Raw genomic sequence first — 14,774 nt, 5'->3', positions numbered from 1 at the left:
TACAAAAAATTTCCTTCTAAACACAATTCTAACCAAACCAGATACTGATAATGTAACATTATTTTTTAACTAAAGAACGTGAAGTTTATTCTTTTCCCAAAGACTCTTGATTGCGACTAAACTATATTGATAATTTTCAAATGATATGTCAATTTACTTTTCATCGATATACTTTGTAAGATTTATCTTGCATCCAAACACAATTAATTTCAGTCTAGCTAAGGGCGTGTTTTATCTGTGAAAGGAGTATGGCTTATTTGAACTTTCAAACGGAAAAACTTGGAAACCTCGGATTGTAATTGCGAGGTTTAAACAAACAAGGAAGTTAAATAGGCAGGACAAAAGCACTTGACGGTACTTGTGAATTCGATATCTGTGGTTAACAGGAGGTAATTTCTTTACTGTTTTTTGGTGCTTTGTTTAAAATTGGCTATTTCTTTTTACATCTCATGATTTTGACCATTTTAAGGTAAGTTTTAATTAAATATTTATACAGGTACACTGAGGTAAATACAGGTGATTTAAGTTCACAAAAAATTGTCTAGATGTAGAATGCTGACTTTTTTTTACATACTCTTTGTATATATTATGTTAGAGATCTATATGTAATATATTATGCATATCAGTTAATAACAGTATAACTATATAAGTGAAAATTGACATAGCTCAGCAATTGTTTTCAAATATTTTACACTTGCTCACATTTAAGTGGATTGCTGGGGTTTTTTTATTCGATTTAATTGGATTTTACCTCAAAGAAGAGGATAATGCTTATTATACCTTTTATTGAATAGAACAATAATTCTAAAAACCTAATGTTGTTTTCCTGTTTCTATTAACAATTCTTTTTAATCTGAAAACATTTATAATCAGTTATTAAATTGAGTTTTAAGTTTCACAATTGTTTTTCTTCTTTTTTTGTTTCTAGGCAATGTATAGCTATATGGGCCAATCAAGAAAAACTATTCTGATCATCGTATCGATTACAAAACTTTTCACAGGTGAATAAAACGTAGTAAATCAAAACAAACTCGGCTGTGGATTACTCTCTCTCTCTCTCTCTCTCTCTCTCTCTCTCTCTCTCTCTCAGTAAAACTTTCATTATATTTCAATCGCAGGATGTTATGGAACTATATCAAGTATTGCACAGACAAATTGGACAAATGCTCATATACACTGCAAGAAAGAAGGGAAAATGTTACCAAATCTGGGTATACATACGTTATTTAATGAAACGTATTTTTGGACAGGACATTATACTCGCTTATCAGAATGGATAAAAATAATTGGTAAGAACTAAGCCTTAACATAATTTTAAACAGTCAAACAAAAAGTGTGAAAGAAAAATTAAAGACTGTAACACGACATTTTTGAAAGTTTACGAAATCTTACGTGTAACGATGCTTGGCAATAATGATTTTTTATCTTATCAATATTAAAGGGTATTGCTTTTAAAAAAAGTTATGTTTTTTTAATTGTAAGTACCTGAAAATATAAAATTAAAATTTGTGATAGGTTGTTTCGAAGAAACTGTAGTAAACACTTTGGAACAGATATCCTATGAGATGCATTTTCCATCGGCCGGTCTTTGTCAGGAAGTATGCCTTGAATCGAACTACTTTGTGTTTGGTTTACAGGTAACGTTATCGGTGTGTCAGTATATAACAATTAAAACGTTATCTTGTATTCAAATTTAAAGAAAGAGGAAGAAATCGTACGTATATATTGGCGAATAATTAACGTATAAAATTGCTACATTTATATGATGCATCTTACCTTAGCATGATTGTATTTTGACCGACCATTCTGCATACGCAGGTATTTTTTTTTAGTCAGGACTACTCGTTGTGTTTGTCAAACTGCATTACCAATATCGATATGTTAATATAATGCATGACATGAAAGGAAATTCTAAAGTTTAGAAATAGGATATATTTGAATATTTTGGTATTAAGCTTGTATCACTGAGTGCAAAAAAACAACAAATAGAAGCAAGTACTGTAAGTATATGAAAGCGATAAGCAAGCTTGTTTAGAATATTTGTAATAACTTATGATTGCATATTGGGTACCGAGTGGTGGATGTGAAAGAACAACATTTGCAAATTTCTTCCATTTGTTGTTTTTATAAAATTATTTTAAAAACCAAGCTTGTGGAGTAAGAAGTAACTTAATGCCCAGCTGCAGTATAGAAATAATGATGAGGACAAAATCAATGATTTCCTTTTTTGCGAACCGACATATTATGCATACAGATTCGTGGAGGATGTATTTGTATCGCGCAATGTACCACAAAAATAATTTTTCTAGAGAAAATTTTTTCCAACATTATCATCGAGTTAAATTGTTGTTATCTTATATGGTATTTTGATTGATGGTATTAATTCTGAGTCAAAACTGAATGTTTGCTACATTTAGAATAACAGTATATCAGTTTACCTAGTACTTATTGAATGTGTGAATTTTCACAATTAAATTGTGATTTTAGCGTGACCGGTCAGCAAAGGATGCTCACTCCTCCATGGCACCTGACCCTACCGAAATTTTTTTTAGAGGTCCATGTTTCTCTGCTTTGAATTTGTATTTCGTTTCATGGATCTTTGAGATGGTTGACAGTTTGTTATTGTCATTTTTTTCATATAAACATCAAAGTGGCCTTCCTTTCAGAAGTATTTATTTTAATGCTTCATAAGAAGCGCTCTGACAGAGCATCCGGTTACGCAACAGTTTTGGTTGCATGTCATTAGACTTACTGCTTGAAAACAAACAAATTGCACTTGCAATCATAAGGGGCATTTCAGGGAAAAGACAAGTGGAAAAAAAAATACCGACATTATATTTTTGAAGATTTTTAAAGCATGTTCTTAAAAGTTGCCTTTATTTTTCTGAATTCTTGACAGCTAAATAAATGTGTTTGCTTGGAACAAATACCTAAACAAAGAAGCAGAAGAGCACATGATTGTTCATTGTCATGTTCAATCAAAGCCAATCTTACGTTTCAAAATGATTGTGGAGGAGACAAGACGTATAGTCTATTTAAGTCAGGTACATTTTTTATGATATACTTCTGCATGTTTTTAACTGAAGGTGATGAAATAGATTTATAAAGTTTTAAGTTCACTGAATGCCATTCATAGTAGCTCTGTACTCTTGCGTCATGTGCTTCCTTACCGGGTTTCTATTTCTATTTTCAAATCGTGTACAATTTTTGTTTTTTAGAATTAAATAAAACAAAAATGTTCCATTTGCATATATGGCTACTTTTCAGAGTATATTTGTTGTAAAAGATTTCAAAACCTCGTGTAGAAAGGCATATACACACAGGCAAGAGCGCTAGTGTTTCCTACGGGGTTAACTTGTATAATAGCGGAGTAATCTTATTGAAATAATTGCTTTTAAATTCTAATTTCAAACAGCTTGATTTTCACCATGTTGACTGTTTTTGTTAAAATCATTTGTTCTACTGTAAGCTACAGATTCCAGTTCTACTATTTTACAAGGACAGTTATGTGCCGAGTTGTCGAAATTTTTCATAATGTGAAAATAATTAGATTACATGATGGTATGGACGTATTTTAAAATTCAACTTTGCCTTAAGACTTAATAGACTAAGAGTTAAAAACTTAAAGACAGGCCCAAGGCTAGAAAGAGAGAAAAATGCAATAATTCCAGTGATTTAGTTCTGTGTAAAATTTTTAAAAACTAGCAATGAGTTTCAATGATTTTGTCAAAAATATCTTTCTGAACTGCATTTCAAAAACATACCTATTAAGGTAAACAACATGTAAGTGACACTGAAACAACTATAATAAATAGACATTTTAATTTTTATTTGTGATAGAAGGGGGTTATATATTTATATTACTTTTTGCAAAGAGCAATTAAGAATATAAAAAGTGAAAATATAAAATACCTATCTCCCTTTATTTAAATTTTGTTAGCGATTTAATAATTTTATAACAAAATTAAATTAGTTAACACGCGCAAATATACAAACCATGGCAATTATTGTATGCATAAAAAAAGATTTGAACGATCAAAAAGATTTAGAAAGTGACTCGCTTATTGTGTTGTGTATATACACACACAACTTTATGTACGGCCGATCACTGTTGTGTCCATATGAGGCATCCGGCAAATGCTTCCACGTGCGCACACATTGCGCTTGCATAAGTAGTTCTTATAAAAACTTGAAGTTTGGTTTAGTATTTATATAACATTTTACTCAGTTTTATTTCAATTCATTTACCTTAAGAGATGCAAACATACATAAAATACAGTTCGACCTGTTAATTCAAAAATGCACCTCTATCATCAAGCTCCATGGACTGACCTCGATCTATTGATGTTGCATAATAGTAGCTAGGAAGACGGCTTGATTTATAAACAAGATTACGTTATAATGCGACCTCAATAGCAAGTCCTGATGGCATTCAATGTTTTTCAGTCGCATTAAATTATTTTAATACAACTATTTCTTTGTATACGTGTTAATGCTCTTTTAAGAGCCCTACTCAGTATTCTGAAGATACATTAACATTTAATACATGTAATTATGTTAAAAATATAAAACTAGACAAGGAGTTAACGAACGGCTTTCCCAAATTTATTTCAAAATTTAATTTGTTGACGGTTTATAGTGATGAAATTATGGTATACAGACTCAAAATATTCTATATTTTGTAAAAAAAAAAACAAAAAAAAAAAAAACCAAAAAAACACATCTTCGCTAGCCAAGGGTTTTCGGTCCATTTTAATTGCTCCCGATTTATGGGGAGCAAAATGGACCGAAAACCCTTGGCTAGCGAAGATGAAAAATACAGTACTTTTATAAGTATTTTACATCAAACTGATCATTTTGATTGCTTCTAGCTATCAATATATCATTGTTGCCGATCATTCCTTTAAAAGGAATACTTGTTCTCTCTTACTTTTTAATTTCCATGGAATTAACAGCAAATCAAAAAGTTTTATTTTAACTGTCCAAAATATTATGTAACTGTCAAACACACTTAATTTTGATGTACACAAGAATTCATTTTTTTTCTAACTTAAAAATTAAATGTAATTGACTTAATTAATAGCGGTCGGGTGTTTATATTCACAAATCAGTCAAAAATTATACGCAGTATGCAATACCTTTTAATTACAATAACTCGTTTTGTTTTATCTTTTGAAATTTATTTATTTGCGTCGTTATTTATTATGTATTTTTAAAAAAATGTATTTTTTTAAACAGGACATTATCATACTTGTTTTGCTTATCTACGTATACATAAAACTAAACGTGTCTCTAAGACACATAAAAAGTATAATTCTGTTTTCACCTCCTGCTGCTTCAATAACAGTAAAATAAATTAAAAGGAGATAAACTGGGACATGGGTGCTCCTGCTGTGCTCTTTTGTGTGTGGGGGAGGGGGGGGGGGGCTTGCAACAACCCTGTTTTAATGCAGCATGTGCGGATCTAGGGATATGGTATGGAAGATCAAATTATGATTTATTTAAATATTAAAGTTACAGAAATTGGTCTTGGTCTCGGACCCTTTCCGCCTTCGGACAAATTATCTTTGATCTATTCAAGGATTCCATACTAGGCAGTATACGTCTAAACAAATGTACTTTGTTCTTAAGCATACAAAACAGGTTTAATCATATACGTGTACACAATGCTTTTCAACATTTTGTTTGCTGAAAATGTTTCAATAAATTACCTACGGAATGCATAAAGCTCATTTTCATATGTACATGCATTATTGGCATTAAGTCATATAGAATTCATAACTTTTTGTTCAGGTAGTCCTATACTTGGCACTAAATGTGTTAAGCTTACAAAAAGGTGATGCATGTATCGTGTTTGGTCATTGGTTACAATTTTATTGACTCAAACTTATATGGTTTATTCTATAGCACGACACCTAAGAATAAAGATTTGGTAAAATAAATTATATGTTGATGGATTACTTTTCACCCTTTAATCTCTAAACCAAGTAGACCCTTGAGAAAAATTCCGTAAAGTTACATTGTTAGATATCAGCATATTTGAGATCCTGTTCATTCAGAATTGTCATTTCTCCTTCTACTTTAACAAAAGCTTGTTAATCAGCATTATTCATTTCTATCTCTCACACCCCTGCGAATGTTATTGTCATTCAAATTTTAGACCACGTGGTTTTATTTGACCCTGTCAGTTTAGCAGTAAAAATCGTACCTCGTGTATAAAGTCTATTTCACAGTACATGTATCTAGGTTCTTTATATAGTAGTCAAATATAAAATCTAGAGGTTTATTGATTTTAAACTTTATCTTCATTAATTGGTGAATAAAATGTGTTCTAGAAATAAATGTGACTATACAAAAATTAGTTTTTGTCTGCTGTTGCAACAACTAACATGCTTAAAAGAGATCCCTCCTGAGGATTAATTTTCGATCCGCGCCTGACCTAGTAATAACATCAATAGTGAAACAGACTATACCATTTTATGCAGAATGTTCCTTGAAAATGGCTCGATATACTAAGTTTTAATGCAAAACAGACACCAATTTTTTTTTTAAAAACATGGTATAGCACACCACAAGCATCAAACATGGCTATGATTTTATTAAGCAACACAATGGTTATATTTTCAACCACTCTACACGTGTTTGAACACGAACGATAACTCTCTTCTGAATATTATCGTTTAATATAAATAACTGCTAGATGGTAAAATAAGACATACATCTTGAAAGCTTTTCCTGTTTTAACATAAATCACAGTAGGATGTGATATGAAAAACGACCAGTACTTACGTATTTTGAGAATATTATCCGAACACTTATACTTCTGCTCGAAATTTCACAGGAAGTGAACAAATATCGGTGAAGTCTTGTGAACTTTCATTCGAACACCTCTGAATTTATTACTTACTTAGCAACCATAAAGAAAACATTCCGAACACATTCGCAGGGGTGTCTCATACATTATACACATTACCGTTTGTATTGCTTAATATTTACATTATCCAGTGTCTTTGCCTGTGATAACACTACGTCTCGATTTTGTACTATATAACCAATAATACAAATGACGCCAAGTTGAGGCGCGAGCGGGGTTTGCTTATTTATATTTAAATATTTAATCGTACGATGGCCTAAAATTATATAAATATAAGTAATAAGAAATCATTCTTTGAATATTATGAGGTGATAATTTCGGTCGGGGCGTGATCAAATCTATCATAAAGCCCGAAGGGCTTTATTGGATTTGATCACGCCCCGACCAAAATTATTACCTCATAATACTCAAAGAATGATTCCTTATTCCTTATTTATTGCAGTTGTTTACAAGAGCGATGTAGAGCAAAATAAATACCGGATATACAGAATGCTATGTAAAAGTCGTACCAATATGTAAAATCCGTATTATAACACAGTGCGATACTCAGAATACTTTAAGTGAAGAAATCATAGAATGTTCAAATTTGATAACACATTCTAAAGCATATTTTAGTAATATACTACATTTATTTAATCAACTGTAAATAACGCGATTGATTTTCCATTTTCCCAAGTCAAGGGTTTTTGATCTGCTCCGCTCTAAATAACTCTTTAACCGAACTGGCAATGCATATGTGCGTTAACTATTGCTCCATCTAGCGAGATGACACATTTTTTAACGTTGGTGACCTCTTCTTTTGACCAATCAGAAAGAAAGAAATACTTAGCAACAAACTCCTGACAAAATCAAAAATTCCTGACTTTAGAAAATTTTGATTCCTGACTTTAGAAAAGGTTGATTCTCTAAATATTGTAATGTCTCTAACAAATAATATAACGTCTGCCTTGGGATTACAAGTTCCCCGGGTCTAATAAAGATGGTTGGTTTTTTCAATTTTAATCCTTTGAGTTTTGGAGGGGGTTTTTATTTTCTTAGTTTAAGCAGGTTCCTTGTTAACCAGAATAAAAACTTTCTAAGAAATAACTTTAATTTAAAAGTAAGTTTAATTACAAAATGAATAATATTATGCATATTATAAAAATTGATTTAACAAAGAAAGTTTCAGTTTTTACAAGTACTTTTTTACATTCTTTCAGGGTCGGAAAAGGAGAATTTTGCCTTTACAGAGAAAAAGTGTTTATCTATTCAGTGTCCCGAGAATGCCAAAAGTTTCATAGAGCAGGAATGTAGTTTATCATACGCTCTAATATGCAATAAAACGTGTAAGAAGAGCTTGTACAGGATACATGTATATTTATATGGAGGAGATAAAATATTACATTATATTTTGCTTAATTTTAAAGATTTAATTTCAGAGTATTGTTTTATCAATGATGTTTACCATAGTTTTTAAAAAAAGATAGCTTCTTTAATTAATGTATCGATTGATTGTGTTTATTCAAATAGTTTTTTTTTTAAAAACAGTATTGAAAGTATACAGTGGTTGGCAATCATCGTTATCAGAATGCAAATCAAGGCATAATTCTTATCTTCTTGGAGACGTAGATCTTACTGACCCTGCGCAAGCATGCAGTTTCATTGAGGGACAGCCTCTTGGTACTTCATGGCTAGGCATTGCCAAAGAAGTATACATTAGTATTGATGGAGGTAAGTTTCAATACAATAAATGCTTATAATTTCTTATATTCTTTCTATTAGATAACGATTCAATTCAAAATAGCATAAAACCAGGAAGGTTTTAATTTTTAACGAGGCCAGGTTTAATTTGTTCTGCCCTAGATTTTTTAATGAAAGTTTTTACATGAATTTTTCCTGAAATTATAATTATTTTGAGATGAAAAAATTAGACATTTGCCACATCGTTTGTTACGGGATAATCTCAAAATTAATTGATTTTTAACATAAAACCCTAATTTTGCTTCAATTGTAACAATAGTGCACATTTTTTCTTTTTTTTAAAGTTCTGCCCTAGGGATTTATTTTTCTGTTCTACATATGAAAGTTATTGCTAAAAGGCATCAAATGGTCAAGTAAAAAAAAAATTATTCCATGGTTTATTCCTCGGGCTTATCAATTTTGTTATGCAAAATTTTCCAGATTTGTCAGATAATGTCTGTTTTTTATTTGACAAAGGCGGAAATGGTGAACTTAATAGTATTATTAAAACATTCAGACATATCTAATTAAAAAAGAAATATATAATATCTCATATTAAGGGTCATTAATATAAGATACATAAATACTGTCTCGAAATACATTTATTAAGCTATATTTACATGTAGGCGGGGTAAGAAAACGTGACAGAAGGCTTGCTGAACCCTCTTCACTTTTTCGACCCGAACCCAAATATAGCTTATACGAGGGTTGTTCGGAAATTATTGAGAAAACACGGATTTTTCCCTTTCTAAGTGACGAAATAGGGTGAACATTGGCATGGACTTTGAATAAACCGTAATAAATAATTAAAGAAAGTAATACTGAATAATTGTTTAATATTTTGTTTTTAACTCCAGATTAACAAATCTGAGGTCGGGGTACCCGGCGCAATCATAAACTCGAAGAATAATAAAACTAAAACTTCATCTATCTAAGTGTCCGCAAACTTACCGTTTATAATTAATGAAATCAGATTATATATTTTCATTTTGCTATTTTTGTGACTAACTTTTGATCAAGTTTCACTACTGTTCGAGTTGAATACGGATATTGTACAGATATATTTACAAAGCAATACAAATTTGACAACGACGGTATATTGAATGTTGACGTCAATGGGGCGCAGCGAATGTCATCAAATTGGTGGAAATTTCGGAAAAAACCTTTTCAGGGCACCCAATTGCTTTCACAAAAATAAACGATGGCTAGGGATAAAGAGCTTCAGTTTATTGTCTTTTTTCACTAATTGATTAGCTAGAATTCAGACAAAGTGACTAAATATCAAGTACTTGTTACACACTAACAAATGTCAACAGTTCTAAAATATGTACACAGAATGACTGTATGAGATATTTTACAGTAATTTGACTTTTGGTTAGAAATAACCCGATTTTTTATCACAAAAATCTAGAATGGAGAAAATATACGAATGTTGACTTATTAAAATGTAAACAAAAGATGAGAAATGACAAATTAATTCTATTTTATGTTGTTTGTAAGGTGTTTAAAACATAGGATCAATGAGCTGCGTTAAAATGCCGTTGCGGTAATTTTGCGGTTGCGCCGGTCCACTGGACGAAGGCAAGTTGGTTAGTTTACCAGAAATGATCTAATCATGCTATGGACACGAAACTTTTCAGAGTGATGAACCCTATCCTGGTTTACGTTTTTGGAAAATTTGAAGGGTTTATCTTTTTCCCTAAGGAAATAAGAGTTAATGTCTCAATAATTTCCGAATAACCCTCGTACTTCAAGATATTTATGTTTATTCTACAATATAATATAATTTTTACGCCTTAAACGACCTTTTTCCGACCAATTTCGCTGCATATATGCAGTTGATACCATAACGTCATGGCCTCAACCAAGCAAAAAGATAACTTCACAATGCAAATGAAACGATGTGCGAAAGTGTGCGTACTCGAACTGTACTCGGCCTCGTTAAAACTAATCTTTAACAAGTAAAAATGTTCCTTCCAAACCGTATGTGCAATTTACTTGAATAACTATCAGTTATAAAGAGGGAAATGTTTTTAAGAAATAATGCATTTTTTATATGATCAATAGAGCCTTACAATAAGACCAGAAACTGGGTTTTTTTTAGTTCTGCGGAGTTGTAAAAATCCTTTAGGGTTTTTTCCAAGCCTTGTCTTTAGTGTCCATGCCATATTCGACTTAAATATAGAAGAGAAATAGAAAATTGTTTATTCATTCACAGTGGGCGATATAAACTAACTGCTTAATTGAAATGTTCATGAAGCTCTCTACCTAAATTGTGAAATTCATGACCCCTAAATCGGGGCTTCAGGTCTTTGGGTACGGCTAATTAAGCTAAATAGGGAAATGTATAAAACTAACATCTCATATAATGTGAAAGAAGGGAGAGTTTAAAAAATGCATTGATATTATGTTCATTATAACTGCTTGTGAATTGTTGATTTGGGTTTTTTGGGGGGTTGGGATTGTGTGGCAAATATTGTCATATAGCGAACGTTTATTTCAGGTCACTTGATTTATAAAGGTAAACCATTGTTGTTGGTCATTGAACACTTGTAATTGAATTTGAGTCGCATATGTTACGTATCGTTTCTCATATCATCTTTATGTTTACTGTTTAAATATATATTTGCGAAGAACCAACCGATCATGACTCATCACTTGTTGTTAAAAAAATTGTTAAAATTGAGAGGCATTTTGACTCGTTCGCTCGCTTATTTTCTAAAAAATAACAATGATTGTATATTTTATGGATGACCTTGGCCATAAAAGATCATTTAAACCGTGAAAAAATCTTTGAATAAATAAGGAAGAATAAAAAAAAATATGGGAATTGTTAAGCTAGAACGTATTGATTTTAATAATTATTTACAACGAAAAGCTTGTCCATCAAGAAGCATGATATTTCAAAAATTCATATAAATACTGCAGTAAAATTTCTTCCTTTAAAAAAAGGAAAAAATTGTTCTTCATTGTGTGTGTGAAACCATTAACGAGGTTTATAGCCTCGTGTGCTCACACCCAAACAACCTTAAAAACCCAAACGCAAAATACTTTTTTTATTTGCTTTATACAAAAAAAGAGATGTATTGTTGATTTTTCACATAATATATTAACCCATTTATGACTTATTATTTTTTATTCCCTTTTGAGGACAAGATAAAATTGTACATGTACAAAGCCGTAATCAAGGAAGAATAAGCAAGGAATGCTTAAAATGCAACAACAAAAACTGTGTGTTTGCTAATTGCTTTGAAAACAACTACTTCGTGTGCATTGAGGTATTTATTAAAGTACTATATTTGTTTTAAAATACGACGTTCTCTTTAAAGTTTTATAATTACCAAATGTTAGAATATAATTCAGGTGTTATTGGGACGGACAACAAATATATATTTTCATATGATTATATCTTCATTAATTTTATATCATCAAGAATTAAGTTACAAGTATTTGATGTTTAATTTTTGGCACACATGCCTTTATGAAATGTTTGGCCATTTATTCCTTTGATATACCTTTGGTATGCCTTTGTGATATGTCTTTCAAATAAACAAAAATATTTTAGACTATTTCTAAACAGAAATGATGCACTAACTTGCAGTGCTTATAACGATGCAAATCTAGGATTGCAAAACAAATTTAATGTGATGCATAAGACTTAGGAAATTACATTTAATGCTCGTACATTTGTATATACATTTACCGAATTCTTTTGGGGGGTTTTTCTTTAGGAGTATGCACCGGTTAATGCCTAATGAAACAATTAATTGATTATTGAATTATAATTTAAGGTCTTTAATACAATAAAATAGTGTATTTTTGTAGAAAGGAACTCAAATGATTTCACAGGAAAATACAGATGAAAGATTAACCGAAACCTCGTCAAGTAGCTATGATACAGACTATCAAATCAATCTGACAGTAACGTCTAAAATAAAAAGGAGCACAGGTAAAAAAAAAAAACAAGTAATAATATTTGTATTCCAGCATTTAGTCTAGAAAAAGAATACTAGTATGTAAAAAGTGTTCTGTATTTACTTATTCTTTCATTTTTAGATGAAATATGACATGGTTTTTTTTAAATAAACTTCTTGTTTATGCATCTGTTAGGTTAAAGTTATTAATTAGAATCCAGAACATATTGTTTTTAGCTCGCCCCGAATTTGCAGAATTTTTACAATTTATTGTACCAGTCATCGGCTTCGTGATAATTACATAATTAATTCCCTGTGTATGTTGATTTGATACTCTGCAAAATGTAATTTAAATTATTCCTGTTGTGTGGCAAGACTTAAGATGCACAAGCAAAACTCATTAAATTATTCGTTTCTTATGATACAGTAATACACAAATCGTACATAATTCAATACATAATTGTGCATTCAGGTGTTCAACTGTGCTATGAATTTCTTGGAAGTAAATTCCTTTAAATGCATTGATAATAAATGTCAAATTAAAGGAAGAATATGATAACGTGTTACAAAGAGGTAACAATCTACTTTAAACCTAATACGTCATTTTTCCAACTGCTGAAAGTCCAAATTTGTAAATCAGTTATAAACGCTTAAAATAATGTTTAAAACATATAAAAGAAAGTTTCAATGCAAACTTTCTTTTTTTCGTTTGAACCAAAATACTGAATGAAAAGCATCTTGTATAGTTACGAGCTATTAACCCGAACTTTAAGTTTTGCCGATAACTGGTCGAAGCTTTTAACTGGTAAAATATCAGTATGAGAAAAGCACTGGTTCCGTTGTGCATAAAAAATAATTCCGGGAAGAAAATGAAACCAATATTGGTACAGCAAAGAGATGAATTTATCCATTTATGGAGCTCAATTAAAGCTTTATTTAAATTTTCAACATCTCGATAATCAATAGATGTTCAATTTTTAATTGTTTATTACGATATTATCGAGAATCAGAAAATTATTGGTTTATATTGAACAAAAAAATGTAATTTACAAAACAGTAGTTTCTTTATTATACTTCTACATGTAGCAAGCAATCTCGGGAAACTCGGGAAACTCGGGAAACCCGGGAAAAGCTATCTCTTCTATAATCGTATATTTTTTAAGGGGATGTTCTTAATTAATTCTTTGGATAGTAAAATATTTCTTTTAAAAAAATCTTGATTTGAGACTTAATCACATGATTTATGATGATTCATTTAAAAAAAAAACTTTCTTTTTGAAACAATATAAATAAATACGTACGTATTTTTTTGAAACCAAGGAAATCTTAATAATACATTTCTTTATGTTCAAATGAGAACGAAATATAATATAAATATACAATACATAAACAACATTTTTTCTTCAGATAGTTCATCAAGTCTTTTTGCAGTCCCAGTGTGTCTTTGTCTGCTGCTTTTGTTGATTGGTGCACTAGTACTCCTATTTATTATCAGGTAATCTCATTTTTTGTAAACTTTTTTTTATTTTTTAAAGAGAATTGCATGCAATACAACTATTTTTATTTGCAACAAACTGCAATTGCATAAATGTTCATTAGCATTGTTTGCGTGGATTTTGTAAAACGGAAAAATGTAATTAACTTGATAATTGTTTACATAATTATACTAATTATTGTCTAATCTTCTTTTCTGATTAATCCCTGCTTAACAACGAAATTACCACAATCTGATGCATAAAACATTGGTATCGATACATGTAAAAACCATATTTACAGTAATATTAACCCGTATAAAAATGTTTTATTAAGATTGAAATGAAAAATAACTTGTTTTGCAATTTTGAAAACCTTTTATATATGTTAGTATCGCTTATTTAAGTTTAGAAATGATATGCTATTTATTTTTAGAAAGAAGAAAGGTAAAGATTCAGAACAAACAGAACAACCACCTTTAAATGACTCAGCTGATTATTGCAATGTTGAAACTCGAACCGACAACGATTATTGTGAACTTCAGCAACCTACATGTAACCCCACCAATCAGTCGGCAGACTATTCTCAACTTCAATTCGAGAGTACCAGAACTTATAATGTCGATTCTAATTTAGCTGTACACAATGCCGTCATAGAAAAATCTTCGAATGAGATTTATTATAACATGTCATCTGCGGAGTCTGATTGTATTAACTTTGGTTTGCAAGTCGATAAATATGAATGATCGTTAGTTGAACATTACCTACCTATGATCAAATAAATAGTTGTTAGTA

At 30.6% G+C, this 14,774-nt stretch overlaps 1 protein-coding gene across 1 annotated transcript; it reads left to right on the top strand.

Moving 5' to 3' along the window:
* The first annotated feature begins 315 nt into the window (after positions 1–315).
* On the top strand, positions 316–14,774 carry LOC128160653 (uncharacterized). The gene is made up of 11 exons (XM_052824012.1): positions 316–389; positions 929–1,001; positions 1,119–1,289; positions 1,516–1,637; positions 2,900–3,044; positions 8,074–8,199; positions 8,402–8,584; positions 11,744–11,871; positions 12,419–12,542; positions 13,915–14,002; positions 14,416–14,774. Exons 2-11 carry the CDS (start codon positions 932–934, stop codon positions 14,723–14,725), a joined length of 1,467 nt encoding a protein of 488 aa, XP_052679972.1. The 5' UTR covers positions 316–389; positions 929–931; the 3' UTR covers positions 14,726–14,774.

The sequence above is a fragment of the Crassostrea angulata genome, chromosome 8 (assembly GCF_025612915.1).
Source record: "Crassostrea angulata isolate pt1a10 chromosome 8, ASM2561291v2, whole genome shotgun sequence".
Lineage (NCBI taxonomy): Eukaryota > Metazoa > Mollusca > Bivalvia > Ostreida > Ostreidae > Magallana > Magallana angulata.
This window is presented reverse-complemented; position numbering and strand designations above follow the sequence as displayed.